This window comes from Setaria viridis, chromosome 4, assembly GCF_005286985.2.
Source record: "Setaria viridis chromosome 4, Setaria_viridis_v4.0, whole genome shotgun sequence".
NCBI classification, from domain to species: domain Eukaryota; kingdom Viridiplantae; phylum Streptophyta; class Magnoliopsida; order Poales; family Poaceae; genus Setaria; species Setaria viridis.
The window spans coordinates 744,993-772,277 of record NC_048266.2 but is presented as its reverse complement, the minus strand read 5'-3'; the positions used below and the strand labels follow the sequence as shown (position 1 = coordinate 772,277).

Sequence of the window (27,285 nt, the reverse complement as noted above, 5' to 3'; positions counted from 1 at the left end):
ATGTCCTTTGCATTAATAAAATCAAAACAATCCTACGAGCAAGAGAGAGAGAGAGAAAGCCAGCGCGCCAACTCCTTTTGAACGGCCAAAAGGAAAAAAGAAACATTCTACTATATATCCTGCCGTTTTGTTAATGTTTAATGTCGCTGAATTTGGGGAGACCAGGGAAAAGGAGCATTATTAGGTGAGACTGAGATTCATCTTTATCCGCACCATCCTAAGCTGACCGAGCTCTCCGATTACTTTTTTTAAATTTAACCAAAAAATTAGTTAGTACAGTACAAGCAGTACCTGCTGCTTATTAGCTACTCCTGTTTTCTTTTCTTTTCTTTTTTTTTTCTCATTGAAGTTTCATTGAAGAGGAGACAGATTTATATGATGTCCTGCATGCTGTACTAGAAACAAGTAGACAAATGGAGGCGAAAAGATGTAAATATATAATTACTGACCACTGAACTGCTGAAAATTTAGGCCTAAATGTTATTTTGTGTGTTCCTCTCTTACTATTATGACCTCATGATTAGCACTTTCATATACTGGTGCACAAATTCAATTCAGAACATACATGAACCCATAATTACAAGAAATATCTGATCATCTAGCTGCTTTAATTTGTTCGTACAAGTTATACATGCATGAGTCTAATGCAAATGGCCCCAGCTGCAAGCAATGTCATGTGCTGGTATATGCAAACTGCAAAGTGTCCAGCTACCTCTGAGCACTAACTGAAGATACAACTGCTACATGCCTTTATTTTTCTCGAGGATTAGTACTTGTTGTCTGTCACTTGATGCTCAAGATTGTGTAGCCACGGCGGCCAACATCCAGTGCGCAATGTTCTCACATGGATCGACAGGGCACCTGGCCACAAAAGCGCTAATCCTCCTAGTGCGAGAGTTGGTGCGGGTGCAGCGGCCAACACCATGATGAGTATGTTTCAAGAACCCTAGATTCAGGAAATAAAGCAGCAACAAGCTACTCGTGTATATGGACACTACTAACACATTCTGTCTGTACATCTATGCAAAACTAATTTTCTAGACCACCGTTTTCAGTCGCTAGCATTTGGTATTAGTTGTTCTGAATTCTGATCAGCCTCTACATTTTTACCTTCTGAAGACAACTGTTGGTGAAGGAATAGTCAGAGAGTTTTTTCTTATGCACGATGATTCTATTTTGGAATAATGGAGTGGATGAATTGATTGACTGTCATACTGTAACATTAGAGCACCATGTAAGCTTTCGGTGTGAACAGTGGGAGGAAGTACACATGACATTTGTCTAGAAGTTGCTAGTGTCATATGCAAAAGAGACATCACACCCAATCCCATTTTCTCTCAAGGTGAGGAAGCCAGAAAACAAATATATAAAAAAAAAGCAGAGGTGACATGCGCCCACAAAGTCTATTATCTAGGTCTGAATTAACGATGCCCTTGGCATCTTCCAAATGAAATTCCAACCCATCTCATCCACTCCTACACACAATTTCCCTGTCATGTGTGTTATACAAGTCTACTCCTGTGTATGGATGGAGACTGAACAAAATCTATGGTTTTTTTTTCTCAATTATTTGATTCTCTCTTTCTTTTGGATATACACAACAGGGATGTGCTTGTCAGGTTGCTATTTGTCATATGTGTTTTCTTAGTAGATGTGACACCAAAAGTTTTTATTGGTTATGACGTGTGGTTTCCTCTTTTCGTTTATGAAAATTCAAAAGTAAAATGAGTGCGACTTTCTGAAAACACAGGTGGAGAACTGCTTGTCTCTCATTAAAAGGTAGATAAAAAGGTACAAATAGGATAGGAAGAAATGGAGTAGGAAAGCTTATTTACCCCCAAAATAAATAAAGAAAACCCAATCCATTTGAAGTACCTCTCTTGGAACCCATTGAGTTCATGAAGCTCATCTCAAACCATGCCTCATCTCATTAGTTCAATTTAATTTTTTTAGAAAAAAAAACATTAGTTCAATTTATACCTGATTGACCCTTGGCGAAATCATACTAACAGTCTAGTCAGGGGGAGGAAGAATCTAGACAAAATGAGGACTTTGAATTATGCGCGCACACAAAATTAATTAGAGTGTCAATACAAGCAATATCATCGTTTTCACCGCCCAGTTCCATTTTACGAAAACGATGCAAATTTCCTGTTTATTTTCGTTGAAAAAGGGAAATATGTTCCCATCCATGTTTGAAAGTTGCCCAATTTGTGGTGAGACTGAGCCTGCATTGGTCTGCCGGCCGGTCAGTCACATTGGACTACCTGCACGACCAGGTGTCAGTGTGTGGATAGCCATGCCTGCATGACTTGTTTGAAATTCTTGGCACTCAAAGCCAAAGAAGTCCAGAAATTCAAAGTCTAGAGTCCTCTCCCGTTCCTTGTATCTGCCATATGCTCGTGGATGTGCAAGTTTCTGCGTCTGATTTTTCTCCACTGGTGAAAAACTGCCGATGCAAAAGCCATCAAGATGTTGAGGTACTTGCAGGCCTCCAAATGATGATGATAGGGCCATGCATGCTTTCGAGAGGAAGAAAAGTAAACATGAGGGGGCAATAGCATCACGGCAGTTTTGACCCAAAAGGATGAACAAAGCGATAGCCACATGTAAAAAATGTGGTGATGGATTATTCCTTTACTTTGGGATCCTGCTGATTGGATGACCTTTAAAATAATTCATGAAATCTGGATAATGAGCATATAACTTTGAGAAAAGAGGAGGATAATGACACAAAAAATGTGTTAGAGTTGCTGAAAACCAAGTTAATGGCTGCAGCAAAGGGCAGTGCAGGGCTGAAATCTTGCACAGTTGAGACGATTACTCAAATGTTTTTTGGCGCCAAAGAGGAACAGGACATCAATCATGTTTGGCTCCTGCAAAAAAGGAAGGCAAGCCGTTGAACAGGGAGGGAGGGAGGGAATCCCCGTGATGAAATAATGGACACGGCACAACTCAAGCTAGTAGATCGCTAGGCTGGCTGACGCTTTCCTTGCTGAATCTTCTTTTGGGCCCAGCCCAGGATGGGCCCCTTTTATTGTTGCTAGTGTGGTCCAGCCCACGTCACCAAGTGGCCCAAATACTACTGGCTTGTGTTCCTAGTTTTTGGCGCCAGTTTTCGAGAATAGATATTTTTGCAGGGCTCCAAATGAATAAATGATGCATGCTGGACTGATGCTGGTGGTGCAGAGATGTGTTGATGGATTCAGCGCTCTTTTTCTTGCAAGATGACACCGGCTCACACCAGACGTCTTTTGCAGATGGAAATATCGTGCGAGGCCATGCATTTGACGCGTAACAAAATATATTTTCGGCTCCTTGTTCAATATAGTTGCTGCAATATAGTTGTACTTATGAGGATAGATGTTGTCATCTTTTCCTCAAGCATTTGCTGCCTTAGAAGAGTACTCAATTGTAAGTCATTCCAAGAATCTTGGAGAGTCAAAGCATCTCAAGTTTGACCAAAATTATAGAGAAAAATATAAAGATTTATGACATCAAATAGATATACTATGAAAATATAATTGATAAAGAATCTAATGATACTTAGTTGACATCATAAATGTTATTATATTATCATATAAATTTGGTTAAACTTGAGATACTTTGACTCTCCAAGATTCTTGGAATGACTTACAATTTGGAACGGAGGGAGTAGTTGTTTTTCTGCTGTATTATTCACATCAAAATACTTAACACATGCCATCTTAATTTGTTAGCGGGTGTCACGTGGAAACAAATTAATAAATTATATATTGGCAACTAGAGCTAGCACAGCAAGAGCATGCAGAAAAGAGTGACGTGGTGGTGCCTCAGGCTCACACCAGTCGTCGTACATCTGTTGGAAATGCATTTCTTTTTGGACAAAGATTATGTTTTCGGCGACAAATTAAAGATGAACAGCCCAATCTTCTTTGGGTCCAGCCCACGTCATTAAGTGGCCCAAATACTACCGGCTCTGCTCTGCTCTGCTAGTGGAGAGAGAGGTGCATGTCTCGACGTATTCAGTATTCTTACTTTGAACTTTGATTTAGGAATCGATCGGTTGATATCAAACAGGCACAAGGTTACAGCCATGTTTAAAGTTACAGATTAATATGCTTGCATGCAAGATTCATATATAGTATGCTTAGATTAGGCTTTGATGTTGGTTCCTCCGCTAGATTCAATTACGATTAAGCGATTGATAAATGAAATTAAAGCTCAGAAATGTATAGGTAGGTATTCCTAAAAAAGTAGGCAGGTACGACCTACATTTTGCAGTTTTATTTGGATTATTAACAAATGAAGAGGAGAAAGAAACATGGTATTATTGTCTATGAATATGTTTGAGAAAGCTGTCCGTTCCTAAACCTGTAAACTGTAATACTACTTGTCGAGTTGCTGCTCTTACAGCAATTATGCCAAGCCCAAGCTATTTTAATTTCACAGGTACATTCTCAATGACCAAGCGGTGCATTTTTAAAACAGTTGAGATACATTTTTTTTTCTTGGAAAATTCTTTTTTCACGTTGCACTGCTGCCTTACTAGATGTTTTAAAACCTCCGATCCACCACATATATTGGCACCTTCAGTCTAGCACTAAATGACATGATGATGCGCTCATTTAGCGCAGGCACAACTAGATTCCTTGTACCTACATGTGTTGTTAACAGTAATTGTTAATGTGAATAGCCCCTCCTCTTTTTGGCCTCTCAAGGCCTTCATCCTCTTTTTAATATAACAGGTATCTCTCCTGCCAGTTCTTTCAAAAAAAAAATACTCCATCCTTGAATAGGTTATTCGAAAATTTTGACCACCTGTACCCGTGCCCCACCTGCTGACCAACATGCCACCAATGCGCCATGAAAATGACATGCTACATTTCTGTTCTCTAGCTTTACTCCTGCTTAATCTTTTTCTTGAGTGATTTCTGGCTTCCTGGGCACCATGGGAGCAAATATTATGTTGTTATTATGATAGCCTCTGTATGTTTAGCACTATCTCTTTGTGGTCCGATCCGCGTGGCATTACTATGTGACAATTTATGAACTGAAGGTTTTAGCACCGAAAGGCCAGTCTAGGAAGCGTCAGCATCTGTGCAGGCTATTGTCTCTTGCCTGAGATTTTACACAGTATGGATTCGTTGCCTAATAATTCACGGTTGCACATCCCAGTGATGGATGATTTCTGAAAAGAAGGCTTCTTTCTGCATGGATTCAGAGCAGCGCCACTGACTCATCCGTGACAGCTAGAATGCACTGTCGCGGTAACGATATGACATGCTCACACATATTGTAGGTCTCTTAGAAAATATGATGGAAGTAGCATGAATTTGAATGCCCGTACAGTTTGTTGCAAATCATAGCATAACAACATTATATAAGCATATACTGCATACAGAAGTCGATAGCGAACTGGAGAGGAACCAGCTCATGCTTAAAGTCTCCGCATATATTGTGCCCACACATTTTTTCTACCCTCAGTGTCAGTGATGTTGAGATGTTAGAGTAAACCAAATCTAATGAAGTCGGGAGTGAAGAAGCGAAGTGTCTGGTAGTGTACCCACTGCCTTGTTGCCAGCTTTGAATTCGAGCACCAAACGTTGTGCCATACAATTGAGTTCATCGAATTCCACTGAGGCAACCAACGCATGTAAATTTGAAGTACAAATCGCGGTTGACATGTGATCTTCGTAGGCTTATCATAGGTTTTATGCTGCACATCGCACATGATAGAACTGCATGAAATTTGAATATCATCTTTTATTTTATCTGCTATTGTTGGTGCAATAATAGCAAGATCATAAAACATGACTCCCAACTTCTGTGAGACTGTACGAAGATATGAGAAGTGCAAGATTACCTGGAGTAAGCTTCGAGTTTATTTTGCACGACATCCTATCATTCTTCACTGGTTGCTTCTTTTATGTAACAGAGGCGAATTCCAATTATTTTTTCGCTACATGACATATGTATATCTGCAGAAAAACAAAAGAAAGGAAACAAGGCATGGCATTCAAGGATCCAAAGGCGGTGACAACAAAAGGCAAGCAAAAAAGAAGGAGAAAAGCACTTGCAGATAACTAAATGGAACTAGCATAAAAGCTTTTTTATTACTATGAATCATATGTGCAGCACATCATTTAGATTGGGTGCTGACAGTTAATTTTAAGACCAGATCATATACTGACGATTGCATAAAATCATCAAGCAATCGGCGATGGGCCGGGCGCAGGCGGGCACTGGGGATTACAGAGAGGGCACACGGCCTGACACTCTTGCCAAGTGTCGTAGCACCAGGGTTCCGGCTTCTTATTCCAGCAGCAGTAGAACACATCATTTCCACGCAGCCTCTTCGTGCAGAATCTGAGTACCACTTCCCCTTTGCTCTCGTCCAGTGTTGTGTTGCTAAGGCTAGCAGTTCCAACATAGAGCTCCTGATGATGAGGACGACCTGTTTAATAATTGTGTGTTCATCAGCATGCACTTCACTTACTTGGTAGTAATATAACTAAAACTAATTATGTGTACGTCTAGAACAAATAATTAAATTCAAGGATAAAGATCGAGTTAGCTGACACTTACATTGCGCGGGGAATGCAAAGAGGAGGAAGAACATAAGCATCAAGGCTCCGCCGCACCTGTCCCTCATATTCATATTGGATTGCAAATGATCTGACCAGCTTCACACAATCATGGCTTCAGGCGTTGAATGTCATATATGCACGCAGAGAAACGAGTAGTAAGTAATTGTTAGCTTCAAGGGAAGTTACTAATAATTGCATGCCTTTATTATATTACTCCCTTGCGTTTCACGAAATGACTGCTAGATTGGCATTATTTAACCCCAATCAATTATACATTATTGGGATTAAGTAGCTTCCCACTTTCTGCTGCATCTCCTTGATATATACATTATTGGGCAAATAATAATAACACAACCGCAACATTCGATTGCAATCGTTTGAAAAAGTTGTTCACCACATAAAGGCAAGGAAAAATTGGGTTTTGTGACATCCAAAGATCCTCGTTTTATAAATTCACCATCGAATCGTCTCGGTACACTCTAGTACCAGCGAAAGATGTCTCCGTTTAGATTTTTCTGTTACGTCTTTTCAGTTTCTTTTTACATTGGCGGGTGTAAAATGGCATAGTTGTTGCCCTTGGGGCTTCTGATGTTATCCCGTTCGTGACTCGCGGGGTTGGCCTCGTCGCAGGTCCAGACCGGCGGCTTGTCCGGGCAAGCGGCGGCGTGCCCGGCCGCATGCGCCAGATGTGTCGATATCGGTGACCTTCTCCCAGCAGAGCGTGGCAGCGTACTCCTCGATGCGCTACTGCTCGGCGGCGAGGTCGGCCTCGGTGCACTCGCACGCCTCGTGGAGTCGTCTTCCAGTTCATCGGCGAGCCGGAGAGCACCCAGTAGCCGCCCTGCCGGAGGACGCGGTCGATCTCCACAAGGGCAAAATAGTCGTCAACACTTTAGTTAACGGCTGAATTCGACTTTTATTGCTACTAAAGTGCACCGAGACAGTTTCATGGTAAATTTCTAAAACGTGGATCTTTCGATGTCACAAACCCAAATTTTCCCAAAGACAATGGATAGGTCTATCAACTGCATTGCATTACAGTATAGCATAACCTTTTTGTGCATGAGTACACGCTGTACACCGTATGCCAAGCTGAGAAACCATCACAGCTCCAGGACCCAGACAATGCATCATACAAAGACAGAAACGCAAGGAGCTGAACTTCCAAGGTAAGCAAAGACGATGGTCACTGCCCATCGCCATAAACCAAACTCGGGAGCACCCAAAGGCTATGTAATTCATAGCTATGGACACTAGGTGCCGGGATAGGTTTTGATCTGTATGAACAGCCCACTGCTGTGCATGTGCAAGGTAGCTCCTGATGAAGCTCGACCACACTCCAAGCTTCATCAGAGTCTGCAGACGCGCCGGCACAGTAAATACAGTTGCTCTTCCCTCCCCATCTTTCGGGGTTCATACAAGAAAATGTTGGATTCCTCCTATCAAAGCTAACAAAGAGGGCATTATTTCCCAGATTGTCCACTTTTACCCACTTAGCTGGTTCAACTGAAAAGTTAAGGCGAAAAACTTTGAAGGTGGCGGAGTAGCCAAAGAAGGCATTCCTGCAGGCTGAGAGCTCAACCAAGAGAAGCATGTCACCACATACCACCAACCATGGTTTATTAATTTTTATTAGACCAGCAACTGTGTCCTCTTCCCAGACAGCTGGCACTTCCTGCACGGTGAGCTGAGGTGCCAAGCGTATCCTATGGAGCCTGTCAAGGAAATCCATAGCAAACATGTCACCTTTGAAGAACACAATCTGAAGGATGCGCTCGCAATCAAGAGTGTGCTCCAGCCAGGAGCTTGTTCCAACTTGCCACTGGAACATGGATGATCTAGAGAAAAGGAGGAGATGCGAATTGGGTGAGTTGATGGGAGCTACGAGGATTCCATAGTAGATTTCATGGTTGCCACTGAATTTGAGTCTGGGAGGCCTCACGGTAGCACCACTGTAGACATCAACAAGGAGACATTGCTCCAAATTCGAGAGTATAAAATAACCATATGAGCAGCCCAGGTAGCGCATACGGCCCCTAAGGTATCGAGGCGCTAAACGGTGAAGGGAGGAGGTTCGCTTTGCAGGATCAACAAGCTGCCACTTGCAATTGGATAGAAGGCTGTGCTTGACGGAGCTACCGTGGAGATGAGGATCACCCATATCTGGTCGGAGGTGGAGAGGTGGGAAGTTGAAGCTAAATGCAGGTGGAAGGGAAGAGAGCGCAGCACGCCAAGAATGGCAGGTGCCAATAAAAGCAAGGAGGTCATGGAATGAGCTAAACACGGCAATTATGTGGTGAAGCAGGCTATCCAGAAGATCTGCCCAAACATCAGGGTCACACATGGCAGCAGAGGAAGAGCTTGAGGTGTGGCAGGGTTTCTTAGAGGTCCTCTCCCCAGCAGCATCTTCCCTGTCAAACGGTGGTATTAACACTAATAGATCAGAAGCTAGCAGAATTCAATGATAATGGGTTAATGACAGATTAACTGTAAAAGAAAAGGACAACAGCCTCGTGCTACAGAAGGAAGGAGATGAGGATTTCCGTTTCATTGAGCTCCAGAATAGGATCAGCATGACAACTGAAGTATGAACAGATAAAAGCTACGACAAAACCACCCACAGGTTTGACATGCTCCACAACATCATAGTTGAGAGAGACTGAGTCAAGACAGATCACATCAAACAACGATAAGGAGAAGTATTCATAACAAAACAAGTGCGAGAACACGCCCCCTGTCCTCCATCATTATCTGGAGTCTGGACAGTCCAGGCAATCAGTCAATTTGGGATGAAGTGGCCCTAAGAGCAGCTGAAAGTTCACATGTCTTTTACTGTTATCTAGAGGCCTGTATAACTACTAGTTGCAGCTAAGAACCGTAAATAGTTTCCTCTTTGCACGGTTCCTAGTTAAACATGAATACAGTGTTTTCTATTTGCTCCAATCTGCTTTAGCCAACAAACGAGCAAATGTGCACTATCTTATAATGGTACCTAACCAATTTCAACATTTTGGTTTGAAACAGGCAATACCGCGAAATTTTGCGTCATGTGGTAAAAATTGCCCAACAAACAATAGGCGTGCAAACTCTGGTCTCACTAAACATTTCATTCCATGACCCAACAGGGAACAGTCACAGCAGCATACGAGGGTGTGATTCATAGGAGGCTACTGCTTGATGCTATGAACTATGATGCATGGCAAATGGGCTCCATGCTTGATTCAGTTTCTGCTCCACGTCTACGGCTCTACGCACCAATTTTTCTTTTAAAAAAACAAATAGAGGCATGTAGCGAGGGTTTAGAGCAAGAAGCGCTAGCAGACCTGAGGTTGGTGGGTTCCAGCGGTAAGGGTTCGCCTGGCGGCGGCGGAAGCGGTGGCCGTGCTTGCCGTCGAGGATGCCCGCGGCCGCGGCGTCGCCCGGCCATGGGTGAGCAGGGTGGCCTCTGCGTCCCGCACGAGCCGGCGGCGAACTCGAACTCACTGTGTCTCACTCCCACCGCTCTTCACGGATCCTGGACGTGAGAAGCCGTCATCCATTTTAACGGCAGCTGGCTCAGGCCGGCGGGGGAGAAACCGAGTCGCCGGCGAGGAGACCAACGAGGCGGCGGGCGGAGAGCCCGTTGACGATGGAATCGAGACCGGTCGGGCGGCTGACCGGTGGCCCATCCAAACATCACCAGTGTACTGTACTACAGTTTGATGAACAATTCTTTTAAGTATGCAGAAAATTGGTCACAGGGCATCATTACAGTAAGCATAATATCAAGTTCAACCTATGCAAGAAAACCAGACAGAATTCATACCAGCCTGGGGGATGCAAAATAACGCACAAAGGAAGACTGCACAATTAGTCCAGCAAAGCATGGCAGAAGATGCAGATCATGGACCAATATTTCAGGATAATGCCCTACTACATTCTAGAATAATCGTCCCAATGTAATGGACTCAAGCATATGCCCACTTCTTCTGCACCAACTTGATCAATATCTGGTGGGGAAATCACAATAGATAATAAAATGAATAAAACCTCAGCTTTCACTTGTTCACCACATAAAGAAGTAGGGATAGCCTAACCATTGCATGACAATACAACATAATTTGTACAGGAGGGCATTGAATGCCAAGTCAAGAAACCATACAGCTACAGGACCCAGTTTAATACATCATATTAGGGCAGCAAAGGTAAGGGGCGCCCAAGAATAGCCAAAACTCCAAGGCAAGCTAAGATTTGTCATCGCCCAACGCCATAAACCAAACTGGGGAGCACCCAGAGGCTTTGCGGTTGGTGGTAACGGACACCAGGTCCGCGTGCCAGGATGGGTTCTGGACTGTAAGTTGTGCTTGGCACCACCTGACCAAGCTCGACCGCAATCCAAGGTTCATTACAATCTACAGATGGGTTGGTGACGTAAATACTGTTTCTTTTTCCTCCCCATCTTTCAGGGCTCATGCATGAAAATGTTGGACTCCTCCTATCAGTGCTAACAAAGAGAGCATTGTCTCCTAAATTATCCATCTTTACCCACTTAGCTGGTTCAACTGAAAAGTCAAGGCAAAAGACTTTAAAGGTGCCAGGCAAGTCAGAAAAGGGTTCAAAGCTTACTGAGAAGTCAACCAAGAGAAGCATGTCACCACAGGCCACCAACCATTGCTGACAACTCAGGCCTGCATCCATGTCCTCTCCCCACATAACTGCTATTTCCTGCATGCTGAACTGAGGTGCCAAACGTATTCTGTGGAGCCTCCCAAACAAGTCCATGGCAAACATCTCACCTTTGAAGAACACGATCTGAAGGATGCGTTCAACATCAAGAGGGTGCTCTGACCAAGAGTTTGATCCAACCTGCCACTGGAACATTGATGATTTCGAGAAAAAGAGGAGGTGCAAATTGGATGAGTTGATGGGAGCTACAAGGAATCCATAGTAGATATCATGGTTGCCGGTAGATTTGAGTTTGGGAGGCTTCACGGTAGCACCACTGTACACATCAACAAGGAGGCATTGCTCAAAATTGTAGAAGATAAGATAACCATATGAGCAGCCCAAATACCGCATGCGGACCCGAAGGTTTTGGGGCGCTGAACTGCGAAGGGAGGAGGTTTGCTTTGCAGGATCAACGAGCTGCCACTTGATATTGGATAAAAGGCTGTGCTTGACATAATTGCGATGGGGATGAGGATCATCTGGTTGGAGGTGGAGGGGTGGAAAGTTGAAGCTAAATGCAGGTGGGAGGGAAGAGAGTGCAGCGCGCCATGAGTGGCAGGTACCGATCAAAGCAAGGAGGTCATGGAATGAGCTGAGGAGGGCAATTATTTGGAGAAGCAGGCTGTCCAGGAGACCTGCCCAGACATCAGGGCCAGACATGGAAGAGGAAGTAGAGCTTGATGCATGGCAAGTTTTCTTGGAGGGCCTATCTGGAATGGCAACTTCCCTGTAAAATACAGCAAATTCAAGACTGATGGATCAGAAGTAGGAACTCAATTATATGAACATGACAATAAAAAACACAGTTACAAATGCAACATGCTCTACATACAGACCAACACAGAAAAGGGATCTCCATTTCATTGAACTTTAGAATAGGATATATATAAACATGCTAAACATTAATCAGAACAAGGTACAACAATACCACCCACAGGTCGATGTTGCACAACAGCATAGTTACAGTTCTTAGTAGAATGAGAAATCCACATTATTTTTTACAAAGGCAAACATAACACCGTGCAATTATTTTAATCTAAGAATTGTTCAGATTTCAATATTTTCACCCCCTTAGCTCTTTATGCATCCTTGTGCTATCCAAAAAGAAAAAAAAAAGAAAAGAAAACAAACCAGCTGATGCATAAAGATACTACTAGCTTATCTGAACTTTGGTACGGATCTCCAATGAGAGTTGAGAATGAAGTGCCCCAGTACCTTGAAACATTAAGCCAGCTCGTAGGCCACATAAATGTAGTATTTTCCATGGTAATACGACTGATGTGCTCTAGCAGTACGCAATAAACAATGCGCAAGCAAACTCTGTTTCAGTGAGCACTTTACTTAGGCAGCATCATGAGCGCAGGACAATGTATGAATCAATGGCCCAACAGCAGACCGAACCCACACGAGGGCACAACTCATGAGAAACTATTTCTAGACGCATGCTAGAAGGGCTCCGTACTTTCTTTAACTTGGCTCCACACCGGAACTGTATCGAAGGAAAGCAAACAGAGGCATAAAACGAGGGCTAGGGTAAGGAAGCACGCGCAGACCTGCGAGTCGTGGGTTCCATCGGCGAGGGATCTCCTGGAGGAGGCGCTAGCGGGGACCGTTCTTGCCGGAGATGTCCGCCGCGGCGGCGGCGGCGCCGCCCGGCCATGGTGGCCTTACGAGTCGGCGGCGAGGAGAGCAAGAAGCGGCGGCGCGGTCGTCGATGAATGACCGGAGACGAGCGGCGGCCTGATGGGTCCGTCCAGACTAGGTGAATTGTTGGGCCGATTTGGCCCATGGGTTTCGTCTGGTCACAAGTTTGTTGTTTGTTTTAGGGAAAAAAAAAGTCCTTTCCAACTCCCTGGACAACGGGACGAGTTTGTGTTTTCACCTTGAACTTCAAAACCGTCCAATCTGACTCCCCATGCTCTCGAAACCGGACACCTGACCTCCCCGCCGCTATTCAACTCTGGTTTCGTGCGGCATGTTCCTCCACAAGCAGCGGCGAAGCTGGAGTAAATTGGAGGTGGATGCAATTGCCTCGTGGGTACATAAAGCTTGATCATTGGGGGTGCAATTATGGTTAAAAATTAAACATATTCACTGTTTTTTCATTTTTTTAGGGTGCATTAGTACTCCTTAATTACTATATACCTCCGCCCCTGTCCACAACAGCTTCTGGGCGACGTGTTGGGCAACAACGTGCCTTGGAGGTCGCCGCAGCCGATGTCGAGCTCCTAGTTGTCCATCTCCGTCAAGCTCCTTGCGGCTAATCTCGATCGAGCACTCGAGCTCCTTGCCGTAGCTGCGGATGAGCATGCTGCTGCGCACGGCGGCTTTCCAGGAGACCTTGCTCAAATTGGAGATCGAAATTGAACAAATCAAAAGGCCAACTCAATAGCTTTAAACTTTCTACATCCCACATGCACGGACGCACATTTAGGAAAATCCAAACTAGTTTCGTCCATGGATTTTGAACCGCCTTCGTGATTCGAACGTTGTGGCGCCAGCTCCGACAAAACCAGTATTGAAACTCAACCGAGAGGTTAGGTGTCCGGTTTCAAGAGCACAGGGAGGCAGAACAGACGGGTTTTTAGTCAAGGTGAAAACACAGACTCGGTCCATTATTGGCGGGCTCAATTTTCTGGGCCGAACCAGATACGTTAAAAAGGCCACATGTGGGCCCTATCAGCCCGGAACGAAAGGAAGTTGTATTAGTACTAGTGAATTGTGAGGATGAAAAAAGTGTCCCACCATGGTTTCTCCTTCCGAATTTTCCAAATTAAGCAAGCACAAGTAGTAATCAGTATGTCGATGCATTCAAAAAGTACACAAAATTTGAGTATTTGCTGTGGTCTGGAAAAGGAGTACTACACGTGGAAATACATCACCTTTCTTTTCTCATCTATCCCTACCTATTCTCTACTACTAAAAATCTCTTATCTTTTCTTCTCTATATCTCCGCATTCAATTTCTATCTCCATCTATTCTTATCTCCATCGCTATCTCCATCTATTCTCTTGATCCCTATATTTTTTAAGCATAGAGATAGCGATGGAGATAGAGGTAGAGATAGAGTATAAACGACATGCATATAAATGAAACCAGGATAAATGATGATGCAGTACATAGAACTCTCTATTATTATCATCAATCATGTCCAGTACATTATTTAGATCGGTACTAACAGTCTAAAGACCAGACGGTAAAGACTGTCAACGACCACGAGGGCACTTTTCGGAGCACTCATCCCAATGGTCATAACACACTGGTTTTGGATCTTGCTTCCAGCAGCAGTAGCACACTTTGTTTTCTGCTCCACACTGCGTCACCGTCTCACAAAATTCGAATTGGTTGGTGAGGCTGTAAGCCGAATCCCTTGCGGTTCCAACATCAAGCTGCTGATGAGCACGACCTGGTTGATTGCGTGTGTTCATGAGGATGATGCAGCTAGTATGTTTATGCATATATATCTCTAGAACAAATTCAAGGACAAAGAATAATATACAGTTAACGAGACACTTACATTGCACAAGGAATACAACAAGGAACATGATAAGCATCAAGGCTTTGCACTTGTCCCTCGTATTCATGTTGGATTGATCGGATCCTCCTAACACAGCCAATGGCTTGAGGTGATGAATGGGGCGTATACTCACTATAAATACATGGGGACACTAGTAGTAATTAATTGTTAGCTTGAATAGGAGTTATGAATAATCGCATGAATTTATTGTATTATCCTATTTAATCGAGTCACCTTCCTTTGGTCAACTCAATTAAAGAGGAATCGATTTAATTGTTATTAAATAGGAGAAATATGATTTAATTGTTATTTAATTGTGAGGATCCACCCAAATCTATCCTTTTTAATCGAGTCACCTTCCTTTGGTCAACTCAAGTAAAGGGGAATCGATTTAGGTCTTGTTTAGTTCTCAATTTGGGAGTGGCAAAATTGGTATTTTGCCATAAATGCGCAACTGTAGCGTTTCGTTTGTATTTGTGAATTATTGTCCAAATATTGACTAATTAGGCTCAAAAGATTCATCTCGTAAAGTACAACAAAACTGTGCAATTAGTTTTTTATTTCGTCTACATTTAGTACTCCATGCATGTACCGCAAGTTTGATGTGATGGTGAATCTTCTTTTTGGATAGTGTCAAAGTTGGAAGTTTGGAGGGAACTAAACATGGCCTTAATCACTATTCAACTCTGGTTTTGTCCGAGGTGGCATCGCCACGTCAACATTGCAACCTCTTGCGGGCCCACAAGTTAGTGACGTTGGTTGTGCCATTCCTAAGAACGCGTCCCTCCTTTTCCATCTGCACGGATTTGCTAGCGGCGTCACCCTTCGACCATAGCTGAGCCAGGAGCTCGAGCCGACGGCAGTCGGCAGGTACAGGTAAAGGGCTGTCTGGAACCGGTGAAATCGATCGCTCATGCGGCTGCGGATCGATATGTGGAGGAAATTGTGGACTGGTCTGCGAAGCGGGGCAGCAAACAGCATGCACCAGAGGATGGGGAGCGTGTGCATCGGACCGTGCGTGGATCCGGAGTCTGGAGGTGGGGCGGACCAGAGGCCATTCACAAGAGCCGGCGAGATCTTCATCTTCATGTAGGCCAGACAGCTCCGTGAGGACGAGGCTGCCGCGACCCGCGAGCCACTCCTCTTTCTTCTACCGGATCTCATGTGGCCTGTTCCTCCACAGCAGCTTCTGGGCGACGTGTTGGGCAAGAGCGTGCCTTGGTGGTCGATGCAGTCGATGCCGAGCTCCTAGCTGTCCATCTCCGTCGAGCTCCTTGCGGCTAATCTCGGTCGAGCACTCGAGCTCCTTGCTGTAGCTGCGGATGAGCATGCTGCTCTCCGCCCTCCTTGCAGCTTGTTTCCTCCTTGTCGCGGATGCGCACGGCGGCTTCCCAGGAGATCAGAGGCGGATCCAAAACGGGGCTGAACCCCGGGCTAAGTTGCTGAATCACAGCCAAAACAGTCTAATCTTGCCTCATAAACCTCCTTTTGTTAGGCTAAATACCACATATGTTAAAGGAACTACATGGGCTCGCCCCGAGCTGCAGCCCGGGCAGCCCGGGTCCTAGATCCGCCCCTGCAGGAGACCTTGCTCAAATTGGAGATCGAAATTGAACAAATCAAAAGGCCAACTCAATAGCTTTAAACTTTCTACATCCCACACACACATTTAGGAAAATCCAAACTAGCTTCGTCCATGGGTTTTGAACCGCCTTCGTGATTCAAACGTTGTGGCGCTAGCTCAGACAAAACCGGTATCGAAACGCAATCGGGAGGTTAGGTGTCCGTTTCAAGAGCACAGGGAGGCAAAACGAACAGTTTTTTTAGTGCAAGGTGAAAACATAGACTCGGTCCATTGTCCAGGGAGGTAAATAGAACCTTTTCCTTTATTTTATTGGCAGGTTCAATTTTCTTGGCCGAACCGGGTACGTTAGAAAGGCCACATGTGGGCCCTATCAGCCTAGAACGGAAGGCAGTTGTATTAGTACTAGTGAATTGTGAGGATGAAAAAAGTATCCCAACATGGTTCCTCCTTTCGAATTAAGCAAGCGGAAATAGTAATCAGTATGTCGATGCATTCAAAAAGTACACAAAATTTGAGTATTTGCTTTCGTCTGGAACTGCAAAGAGTACTACACATGGAAATGCATCACATTTCTTTTATCATCTATCCCTATCTATTCTCTACTACTAAAAATCTCTTATCTTTTCTTCTCTATCGCCGCCTTCAATTTCTATCTCCATCTATTCTCTTATCTCTATCGCTATCTCTATACTAAAAAAATATAGAGATCGAGATCGAGATAGAGATAGAGGTAGAGATAGAATATAAACGACATGCATATAAATGAAACCAGCTATTTAGTCACCCAAATTTTTTCTCTATCCACCCAAATCTATCTTATTTAGTCGAGTCACCTTCATTTGGTCAACTCAATTAAAGGGAATCTATTTAATTGTGATTAAATAGGAGAAATATGATGCACAGTAATGATGGTGCAAATGATGCACGAAATGAATGGGAAAAAAAGAGTAGACTATTTTTATCATCCTAGCGTATCATGTCAAAGTAATTAGTACTCGATATAACAATTAAATTCTATACAAAATATGGTTTATCTCATAATGGTAAAATTCGTGAAGTTCCCTACAATGGTGTTGCCAGCAATTTGGATGACCGATCGCAGTGGGATTTAACCCTAGAGCTTCTATGGATGTTAGGAATTTCATACGTTTTAAGGCACATCATTGATATGCACCAAGGTTTGGACGATATGCAACGTTAAAAGAGGTTAGGTGGGAGTCGAACCGCGGTGGAGGAGCTCTTGGTTGAACCTGCTTGACCGGAGTTGGAGAAGATAGAACCAGGCTGCAGCTAGTAGCTTGATCCTTGCGAGGAGGATGAGGTTGAGGTCGGCGTGGGAGAGAGGTCGCCCTTGGCGTGGCGAGAGCAGCTGGTGGACGGCGTAGGGGAGGAGAGAAAAGAATGAGAGGGAGGGTGTGGGATATTTAGGTCCTGTTTGGCATGGCTCCAACTCCGGGTGGAGCTGCTCCACTCCAGAACTCCACGTGGAGCCAGCTCCGCTCCAAAACTCCAGAACAAAAATGAGGTGTTTGGCTAGATGGGTGCTCTCAGCTCCAAAAAAGATCGATTTCAGTGTGGATTGCCATTGTTGCCCCCCAATTAAGGCCCCACTTGTCATCCTCTCTATCCCATCTTCTTCTTCCCCTTTTTCCACTGCACTGTGCCGCACACGGGAGACCCTCCACGGGCGGCGGGGTGGGTAGCGACGGGGCGGCGGGTGGCGACGGGCGACGACAGGCGGCGGGGTGGGTAGCGACGGGGCGGCGGGTGGCGACGGGCGACGACAGGCGGCGACGGGCGACGACAGGCGGCTGGGTGGGTGGCGACAGGCGACGACGGGCGGCGGCGGGCGGCGGCGGGTGACGGGCGTGGCGACAGGCGGCGGCGGGCGACGGGCGGCGGCGGGCGACGGGCGTGGCGACAGGCGGCGGCGGGCGACTGGCGGCGGCGGGCGGCGACGAGCGACGGGCGTGGCGACAGGCGGCGGCGGGCGGTGAGCGACGGGCGGCGGCGGGCGACAGGCGCGGCGGCGGGCGGCGGCGTGCGGCGACGGGCGACGGGCGGCGGGCGTGGCGACAGGCGGCGGCGGGCGACAGGCGCGGCGGCGGGCGGCGACGGGCGACAGGCGCGGCGGCGGGCGGCGACGGGCGACAGGCGCGGCGGCGGGCGGCGGCGGGCGGCGGGGCCGGCCGGCCACGGGGGCGACGATGGGCAGGGCTCTGGCGGCGAGTGGGGCTCGGGAGAATAGAATGAAACGTTTTTTTTTGTGTAACCAGTGGCATTGGTGGGTAATTACCCACCAACTCCACGAGAAGGTTCAAAAGAGAGGTTTCTGGAGCAGCAAAAGAGGTGCTCCAAAACTCCACCTCCATTTGCACTACAGCTCCTGGAGTTGGCAACTCCATGGAGTTGGCAACTCCATGGAGTTTTGGAGTTGGGGTGTTTGGCTGAATTTTTTGATAGAGTTGCTGGAGTTTAGGAGTGGAGCCGTGCCAAACAGGGCCTTAAGCTCCTTCCAACGTTGGGTCAAATGGCGGTGACGTGGTCACATAACAACTTTATGACCTGTTTACGCCTGCATGCTACATGCATATATATGCATACTTGTACTTGGCTTGGTTGCTGCAGATTTGGTCCATCTTGGTTTTGTGGATGATTTCCTGGTTTTCCGAATTGTACCAGTGAAAAAGTCAGGTGGCATGCCATACTATCACAGTAATAAAATGACAAGCATGACATTAACATGTATGAAAACAAATCTTTTGGTCAGGTCTCAGATAAACAAATTTGTATGGCTCAAACTTGTATTATAATAAAAAATAATTTAAATACTATTTTTTCAGTACTTGCAAAGAGTACTTTTTTAAAATAGAAACAGTAATTTTTTTAGACAATGGAGTACTTTCTCTTCTCTTATATGGCTTAAAAATACCCACCGGTACGGTACTTGTTGGTCTTTTGTCTGTGAATTTTGTCCACCGTATGATTGAAAACAATTTTAAAAAAACAAATTTAAGGACTCTTTTTGTACCGGTCCCACCAATTTGGTAGTTCTTGGTATTTCTTGGTGGTTCTTGGTACTTCTATTTAGGTACTTGATACTTTCTTTGTTTCCACCGTTAGATTTTTTAAGATGGACAGCGCTCTTTTTTTTGACCATTCTAAAATTTCTCCTCTTATATATATTGAAAAGAAGAAGAAAAAAATCCCATACGAGACATCCTTGTTGGGCTACATGTACGCTTCATTTGGACCTGCGCGCCTGCTCCAAAAACCGCAATGGCGTTGGCCCGTGAGGCCCAAACCGGGAACAAAAACAGCAGCAGAGAGAGCGGAGGGAACGAGAGGAAGAAGGGGAGAAGAGGCGGTGGTTCTGGAATCTGGAAGCCGAAGCGGAAACAAAGGCGGACTCGACGGCGTCGCCGCCGGCACCAGCCACCGCCGCAGCATCCACACGCACCCTCCGCCTTCGCCTGCAAGGTCTGCGCCCTCCCTTTCCTCTCTCACCCTGACACCTAAGCTTCATTTTCTTTTCTTTTTTCCTCGGTCCATTTCGCACCTTCCTGTGTTCCCCTTATCCTTCAGTTTCTTAAACCAAAGCTGACCAATCGCGTGGCGCATTTGTTATAGGGATCGGTCTGGGGGCCTGGGGTGATCTCGACTCGATCCATTACAGTTAGATTTCCTTTGGATTTTGGCGCATTTGTAAGTTGTACGGAACAGACGAACCCTAGCGCTGATGCTCTCCTGATTGATCAAGTGGATTTAAACGGAATTATGCGCCACTAACTGATGTGGCTAGGATAAAAGACTCGACTTTTATTGTGGTCGGTGGTGGTCTCGAACAGAAACTTCACTCTTGTATGTATGCCACCTGTTGCCTGTTGGTCTGCAAACGAGATGAATATCAATGTATTGGTGTTTCGTTTTGGTCTGATTTTAGTGAGGATCTAATGCTTTTATTATGAAGAAGTTTGTGGTACCTTTTCATGTAACGACCAGATGTTTTAGCTTCCTGGATGGAGCTTAATTTTGCATTTTCATTTCTGTAGTCCACTTTAAGAAAAGATCCGTCTCTGATATTCACAAACCAGGTAAAAAACACATTGTATTCACATTACTGGGCGTTTATTCCATTTCAACAACCCTTGCTTCTTAATGTGGCATTCGTGTAGGCTACCAGGCAAGTTGGTAGACTGGGTACTTTAATCTTCTGTGTATCCCATCAAAATTCCAATTTATGTCAGTGTGCATTAAGGTTTCAGATACCTGGGGCACATATATACAAATATCATGTAAGCACCTGCCCAGATTCTTTTATACCTGAAGTGTTGGTTTCTTAATTCAAATTTCAAACGAAAACAACAAATCATGCCACACAGTTGTTCTTATGGTGGGATCGAGGTTGTTTGGTTAATTTGCACTGCATTCTGTTGTGACCATATGGTATAGAGAAGAATCATAGAATAGATGGACCTGATAGATGTATGCACGACTGATGTGGCTTGGATGAAAGACCCTGCTTATATGTTAGGTAGTGATTTGGAGCAGAATTCTTTTTTATTGTTCTGAATGTCATGGTTGACGTGCGAATGGTAGGGCAAATAAATTCTTTGTTGTTATCTATGTTTCCTGAAAGTTATCTGCCTGCATTTCATATTCAAGTCACGCTTCTAACTTGTTCATCGAATTTTACTTTGTTGCAGAAGTGACTCTGTCATCATGCAAAGCCATAGCAAAATTTCTGGCACCTCTGCCTCCACCACAACAACTCGTGCTGTTTGTGGGCTTCGAGGTTGGGCAGATCTCCCTGAAGGCCTGCTCCAGTCTATTGTTGCTCTGTTGGGTTCCTTTCTCGACCTCCTTGCATTCGCCGGCACTTGTCGTTCTTGGCGTGCTGCCTTCTCCTCATACCCTTCCAAATCCACATTCTGTTCCTTGCTCCCGCCTCTCCTCATCCGACCCAATATCCATGTGTCAGCTCCTCATCTCCCTTCCAAAGGTGATGATGGTTGCAAGCTACGCACATGCCAGGTCATTGATCTGGCCAACCCAAACACCCCCCTTCGCAGCCAGATTCCTCAAGAGACATTTCAGAAGCTGTGCTTTGCAGGCTCTTCCTATGGTCAGCTGATTTGTGGCAGCGGCAGAAATTGTCTTGTTGTCGATGTGTTCACTGGTGCCGAAGTCTCACCACCGCAGCTCCCATTAAGCGAGGATGCTTATTTCAACTCTGGCATGCTGACAGCTCCCATTGCGTCACCAGATTCACACCTCCTTGTTAGCGTACAATCCGACCAGGACTACACTCAACGCTCCCTGCTCGATTGGCCGGTTGGAAGTCATTCCTGGTCGGAACTACAGCTCAATGATTCCCGGATCGAGCAGATTGTGGAGTTCAATGGCCAGTTCATCGCAATGGACGAAGTCTGCAGGCTCTACAGTCTGTCCTTGGCCCCCCAGCTTGACCTGCAGGAGATTACAACCGTGTGGTGGGATGACATGGATGAATGCCCATTTCTAAGGCCATGGCTGGTGGTATGTGGTGACATGCTTCTGATTGTTGGTTACCACTTCCACTACATCAGCCTCTTGTCTGGAGCACTTGCCAGCTACAAAGCCTACCACCTAGACATGTCAACTGAACCTGCAACTTGGGTGGAGGCAGCGAAACTGGAGAATCACGCGCTCTTTACTGGTGGCGATGTGAGGAGCCCGGCATTTTCTAGCACAAGCCCTGGACGATGGAGCGGTAGGACCAACTGCTTGTACTATGCCCATGACACTCAACCTTGGAGCTTGCATGGGCTGGGCAATGATGCAGATGCCGTGTGGGCTGATTCCACTGACCCTGACCTTGTGTTCAAGAGGACCTGGTACAGACAGCTGCAGCCGTTCTGGGTGTACCCCAGCATGCTCTACTCAGATGGCCAGTGATTGATATGCTCTACTGAAATTTCACCTTCAATTTCTTCAGAAATAGACTTTTTGCTTTCGCATAGATGATGTCATTAAGGTAGTTAGCACCTTGAAGCTGAAACAAGTTATTCAGCGTTTGCAGGCTTGTTGTCAGTTTCACCGTGATTTAGTAACTGCACTCCCTGCTACAAAAGCCTTTTGTGCTGGTTGTGAACTTGTTTGGTTGAGCCTTTTTTCCTGTCTGAATTAGCAGTTGAAAACATTTTTATATGCATTTGAGTGAGCAATTTGGTTTTATTACCGATGCCTCCTATTCCCTTGTGCACCAAGTTTAGGCCTCCTTTGGGAGGGCTAGGGCCCAGCTCCGCACGCTCGCCGGAGCACGGAGAAGTTGGAGCCGCACCAAACACCTACGGCGCCGGAGCCGCTTTTGGGCAGGAGGAGCCGGAACCATTTTACGCCTGCATTGCGGATCCAAAAAATTGGCTCCAGCTCCGCATATCCAAAAAATTGGCTTCGCAGCTTCGGCTTCGGCTCCGCATGCGGAGCATTCCGCGAAGGAGCCCTCCCAAAAGGAACCCTTATTTTGGATAGGGCTGTATAAAGCGACTTGCGCATGCTCCAACTGACGCACTAGGTAGTTAGTTGTTCATGGTGCTATCACGCAAGAAGCATGCTCTCACGCAAGGTAAGCATGAAAGCGACTTGCGCATGCTCCAACTGAAGCTTAGCTTCTTCACAACCGAGACAGAAACGACGAGCCGAGCGCGTCTTCACAGCCGCCGGTCAAATTCTCCCCACCCCCTCCACCAGAATCAAACCGCCGCCACCTCCTAGGATCCACCCTCCACCTCTCCTTGCCCAGCGCCATGGCCTCTGGCGCTGGGGATCGAAGTTCCGCCGCCGCCAGTACCGCCACCCGCCCAAGCTCCACCCCCACCGTCGACCTCCACCCTCCCGGCCTCCTCTTGCCCCACTAACCCCACAAACGGAGATAAGGTGAGTTCCTGGTGCCCTAGCGCTCTCCGCTTCGCCTTCTTAGGTTAGTTTCCGCGCGCGTTCGCGAGCTCGCGCGCCGGCCGTGCGCCGCCGCCGGTCAAGCTAGGGGCTAGGGTTAGAGAGTTGAGGAGATAAGTAGGGGAGGTGATGAGCCTGAACTAGGGGAATCCCTCGGAGTAGTCATTGGGGTGGGAGGCGCCGCCCTTGCGCCGGCGTGGCCGCGCCGCCGCTGCCCACCGTGGGCGCTCGGGCGTGCCCAAGGTTGAAGAAGGAGAGGAGGGCACGGGTGCGAAGGAATTAGAAGATCAGGGGGTTATGCGAAATATTTCAGGGTTTAAGTGTGGAGGTGGAAAACTTAAAGGGGCCTAAGTACTAGATCTAGGGGCTTTAGTGCAAAAGAAAGGGCAGATCCGTAGGGTAGTTTTGTTCCGAGGACCTATCTGCGAAAGTAACTTTCTCTTTTTCTATTTTAGTTTTAGTTGAAATGGCTGAAACTTTGGAAATCCGTATAAAATCATAGGAAAATGATAAAAATGCGAGATAATTTTTGTTGGGTTTCTGATGCTCAGATATACCTATGAAAAATACTGGTCCTGGTGTAATATATGTTTTTGTTGCTGATTAAAATACATGTTGTTTAATCTTCTTATTTTAGAATAAATAGCTGTAGTACTCATAAAATCCTGATACATTCACAGTAATATGTGTCCTACATTGAAAAGTGTTTTGGGAAGTTTGTAGAACAAAATTGCTTATATAACTTTAGATATAAATTATTCTTCATGTCTGAAGTTTTGTAATGTTTGATTTTTAATAAACTCTCTGGAAGTCTAATCGTGTTGAAACTTTTACAGTAATACTTGTAAATGATTCATGTTCATGTAACACATAATGCTTTCTGAATAATTATTTTTGATATAAACTATTAATGCAACCATCTATGTCGTTTCGCCGTAGCAACGCACCCATCGGGTCAGATTATACCCTTGCATGAATCATCCATAGCCTGAAGTTTCTTGCAGCCTTTTTTTCACACCGATGACATCAACAGATCCTATCCTGATTCCTGCATGTTCGTTCAAAAAATAAATCCTATTCCTGACAGCTAGCATGGAAGCGACTCGCGCATGCTCCAACTGATGACGCTCGCATTACATACATAGCTTCTTGCTTCGATGTGCCTGCAGCTACACCTAGTACCAGTTGATCACTAGTGCTCGGTGCCATGGGAGGGGGAGATCACCGGTGCATGGCCGCCACGGCGGCCACCGCCGCTTCTGCCGGGTATGGAGGCGGCAGCGTGGAGGCTGCGCTGAGGCCTCTTGTTGGTGCACACGCCTGGGACTACTGCATCTGCTGGAGGCTGTCTCCTGATCAGAGGTAGTAGCACCGCCTGATCTGACTGTGATCATGCTCCCTATACTCTCACACTTCCTGGAATCAGTGATTTGACTGTGATCACTGCATCAGTGATTCATCGTCCTCTCTGACACGAACTGCATGCAGGTTCTTGGAGATGACTGGGTTGTGCTGCAGCAGTGAGTTGGAGGCCCAGGTTTCTGCACTTGGCGAGCTGCCTTCGTCTATCCCACTGGATTCCTCATCTGCAGGGTCCGTTCATTTCCCCAAATTCAATTCTTATCAGGAATACAATTCAGGATAGATTGCAAGTACTTCATTTTTATTGCTAATCTTTGCTGTTTTGCATGGATCAGGATGCACGCCGAGGCAATGATGTCCAACCAGCCGATTTGGCAGACCAGCTGCGTGCCAGCAGAGCTCCCAGCAAGTTGTTCCACTGTAAGCACAGTTCATCTTTAACTGCCACTGCCTAAGCATCCAACTGCCTGACCAACTAGTACCCCATGACACGATGCAGGATCTCGGATCCGCTGCCGGACCGAGGACGCGGTTGCTGGTGCCGATCGCCGGCGGCCTCGTCGAGCTCTTCGCCGCCAGATACGTAAGCGACGTCTGAACATATTGATTTCTTGCCGACATCAGAAAGTTCACCACATGATACACCTGACACTCTCTTTTATAATGTGCGTGCGTGCGCAGATGGTGGAGGACGAGCAGATGGCAGAGCTGGTCAGGGAGCAGTGCGGGGTGCCGGCGCGGGCGACAGAGGGCGAGGGGGACGAGGGCGGCGCCGCCGTGCACATGTGGCCGGAGGCGCCGGGCTTCGCGTGGGACGGCGCCGACCCGCAACGTATGTACGGGGCGGTGCCGCCGTCGCTCAGCCAGTTCGACGCTGCGGGGGACCCGTTCCTGGCGGCGCCGCCGCCCGGGGTGGTCGACGACGCGGCGGCGGGGTGGCAGTACGCCACAGCGGCCGGGAGCGAGCCGTCGGTGGTGGCGGCGCAGCAGGAGCAGCACGGCGTGGCGCGCGCTGGAGGCACGGACTCGGGGTCCGAGGGGAGCGACTTGCAGGGGGACCCCGAGGACGACGGCGACGGTGACGCGCAGGGGCGGGGTGGCGGCGGCGGCGGCAAGGGCGGCAGCAAGCGGCAGCAGTGCAAGAACCTGGAGGCGGAGCGGAAGCGGAGGAAGAAGCTCAACGATGCGCTCTACAAGCTCAGGTCGCTCGTCCCCAACATCACCAAGGTTCGTACCCGTCGATCGCCATGGACGCATGCTTCTTTGATCGAACATTCATTGGCTGCGATGCGAATTGATTGATCCTTGGCATTGTTCGTTCAGATGGACCGCGCTTCGATCCTCGGAGATGCGATCGACTACATCGTGGGGCTGCAGAACCAGGTGAAGGCGCTGCAGGACGAGCTGGAGGACCCGGCGGACGGCGCCCCTGACGTACTCCTGGACCACCTGCCGCCGGCGAGCCTAGTGGGGCTGGAGAACGACGACTCGCCGCGCGCGAGCCTCCAACAGCCGCCGGCGAGCAAGAGGGCCCGAGCAGCGGCGGCGGCACCGGCGGAGGAGGAGAAGGGGCACGACATGGAGCCGCAGGTGGAGGTGCGGCAGGTGGAGGCGAACGGGTTCTTCCTGCAGGTGCTGTGCGAGCACAAGCCCGGCCGCTTCGTTCGCCTCATGGACGCTGTCAACGCCCTCGGCCTCGATATCACCAACGTTAATGTCACCTCCTACAAGACCCTCGTCCTCAACGTCCTCCGCGTCGTCGTACGTATATTATAACCAACTGCGGCTACCTCACCGCCGCCATTGATGAAGCTCGTACAGCACGTGCAACGTTTGCATTGGTTGGTTGATTGCAGAGAAGGGACAATGAGGTGACGGTGCAGGCGGACAGGGTGAGGGACTCGCTGCTGGAGGTGACGCGGGAGTCGTACGGCGTCTGGTCGGCGCCGGCGCCGGTGGTGGGGAGCAGCGGCAGCATCGACGTCAAGCTCGACTGCGTCGACGTGAAGCTCGATGGCGGCGTCGATGTGCAGGCACCGGCGGCCGCGGCCACGACGGAGGACCATTACGGCGGCTACAACCATCTCCTCCAATACCTCGCCTGATCATACGCCACCATGAATTGTGTCATCAAAATGAGTTAGTTTTATATTTTTATTTATGATGAACATTCTTGCTTTTTTCTTTGAGAATTATACGTCTTCTAGAATTCAGATCTGTAACGCTAGAGTGTAAAACAAAACAGACAGCCAGGAGTCGGGACTCGAGCTGAGCGCGAGCAAATTTTAGATTCTTGCAAATTAAACAAGAATTACAGAGGAAATGACTAAGAGCCCGTTTGGTAGGGATGCAAATTCTCGTAGAAACGTTTTCGATCTGTTTCGGATGACGAATCAAAATCACTAGACTATTGGCTGCAGAATCAGAATCACTGCGAAACCACGTTTTCACCGATTTACATTTATAGGCAGAAAAACTTGAATAACTTGGAACCGTTTCCACAAGAAACATTTCACCCTTTGCTCGCTTGGCAGTGATTCTAGTGTTCTCACTAGAATCTGAAACGATTCTGGCTGTCAAACGGGGCCTAAATTGAGTGCAAAATTCTT

General features: G+C 46.9%; 4 protein-coding genes across 6 annotated transcripts; 2 read left to right on the top strand and 2 right to left on the bottom strand.

Annotated features, from left to right (window-relative positions):
- Positions 1 to 5,855: 5,855 nt before the first annotated feature.
- On the bottom strand, positions 5,856 to 10,473 carry LOC117853729 (F-box protein At2g26160). The gene is made up of 3 exons (XM_034736015.2): positions 9,893 to 10,473; positions 6,568 to 8,980; positions 5,856 to 6,436 (listed from the first exon to the last, which is right to left on the bottom strand). The coding sequence occupies exons 1-2, from the start codon at positions 9,994 to 9,996 to the stop codon at positions 7,756 to 7,758; spliced, it is 1,329 nt and encodes a 442-aa protein (XP_034591906.1). The 5' UTR covers positions 9,997 to 10,473; the 3' UTR covers positions 5,856 to 6,436; positions 6,568 to 7,755.
- Positions 10,474 to 10,622: 149 nt separating this feature from the next.
- On the bottom strand, positions 10,623 to 13,060 carry LOC117853728 (uncharacterized). The gene is made up of 2 exons (XM_034736014.2): positions 12,830 to 13,060; positions 10,623 to 12,003 (listed from the first exon to the last, which is right to left on the bottom strand). The coding sequence occupies exons 1-2, from the start codon at positions 12,934 to 12,936 to the stop codon at positions 10,803 to 10,805; spliced, it is 1,308 nt and encodes a 435-aa protein (XP_034591905.1). The 5' UTR covers positions 12,937 to 13,060; the 3' UTR covers positions 10,623 to 10,802.
- A 6,624-nt stretch (positions 13,061 to 19,684) lies between these two features.
- LOC117852023 (uncharacterized) lies at positions 19,685 to 22,569 on the top strand. The gene is made up of 2 exons (XM_034733938.2): positions 19,685 to 19,858; positions 21,085 to 22,569. Exon 2 carries the CDS (start codon positions 21,101 to 21,103, stop codon positions 22,313 to 22,315), a length of 1,215 nt encoding a protein of 404 aa, XP_034589829.1. The 5' UTR covers positions 19,685 to 19,858; positions 21,085 to 21,100; the 3' UTR covers positions 22,316 to 22,569.
- A 356-nt stretch (positions 22,570 to 22,925) lies between these two features.
- Positions 22,926 to 27,020, top strand: LOC117853239 (transcription factor TDR). 3 transcript variants are annotated; one of them, XM_034735621.2, is made up of 8 exons: positions 22,926 to 23,296; positions 24,484 to 24,676; positions 24,803 to 24,907; positions 25,012 to 25,096; positions 25,176 to 25,259; positions 25,358 to 25,903; positions 26,000 to 26,437; positions 26,533 to 27,020. In XM_034735621.2, exons 2-8 carry the CDS (start codon positions 24,522 to 24,524, stop codon positions 26,779 to 26,781), a joined length of 1,662 nt encoding a protein of 553 aa, XP_034591512.1. In that variant the 5' UTR covers positions 22,926 to 23,296; positions 24,484 to 24,521; the 3' UTR covers positions 26,782 to 27,020. The 3 variants fall into 3 exon arrangements, with proteins under 3 accessions (XP_034591512.1, XP_034591514.1, XP_034591513.1); XM_034735623.2 differs by having other exon boundaries at positions 24,402 to 24,676; XM_034735622.2 differs by lacking the exon at positions 22,926 to 23,296 and having other exon boundaries at positions 23,303 to 24,676.
- Positions 27,021 to 27,285: the final 265 nt, after the last annotated feature.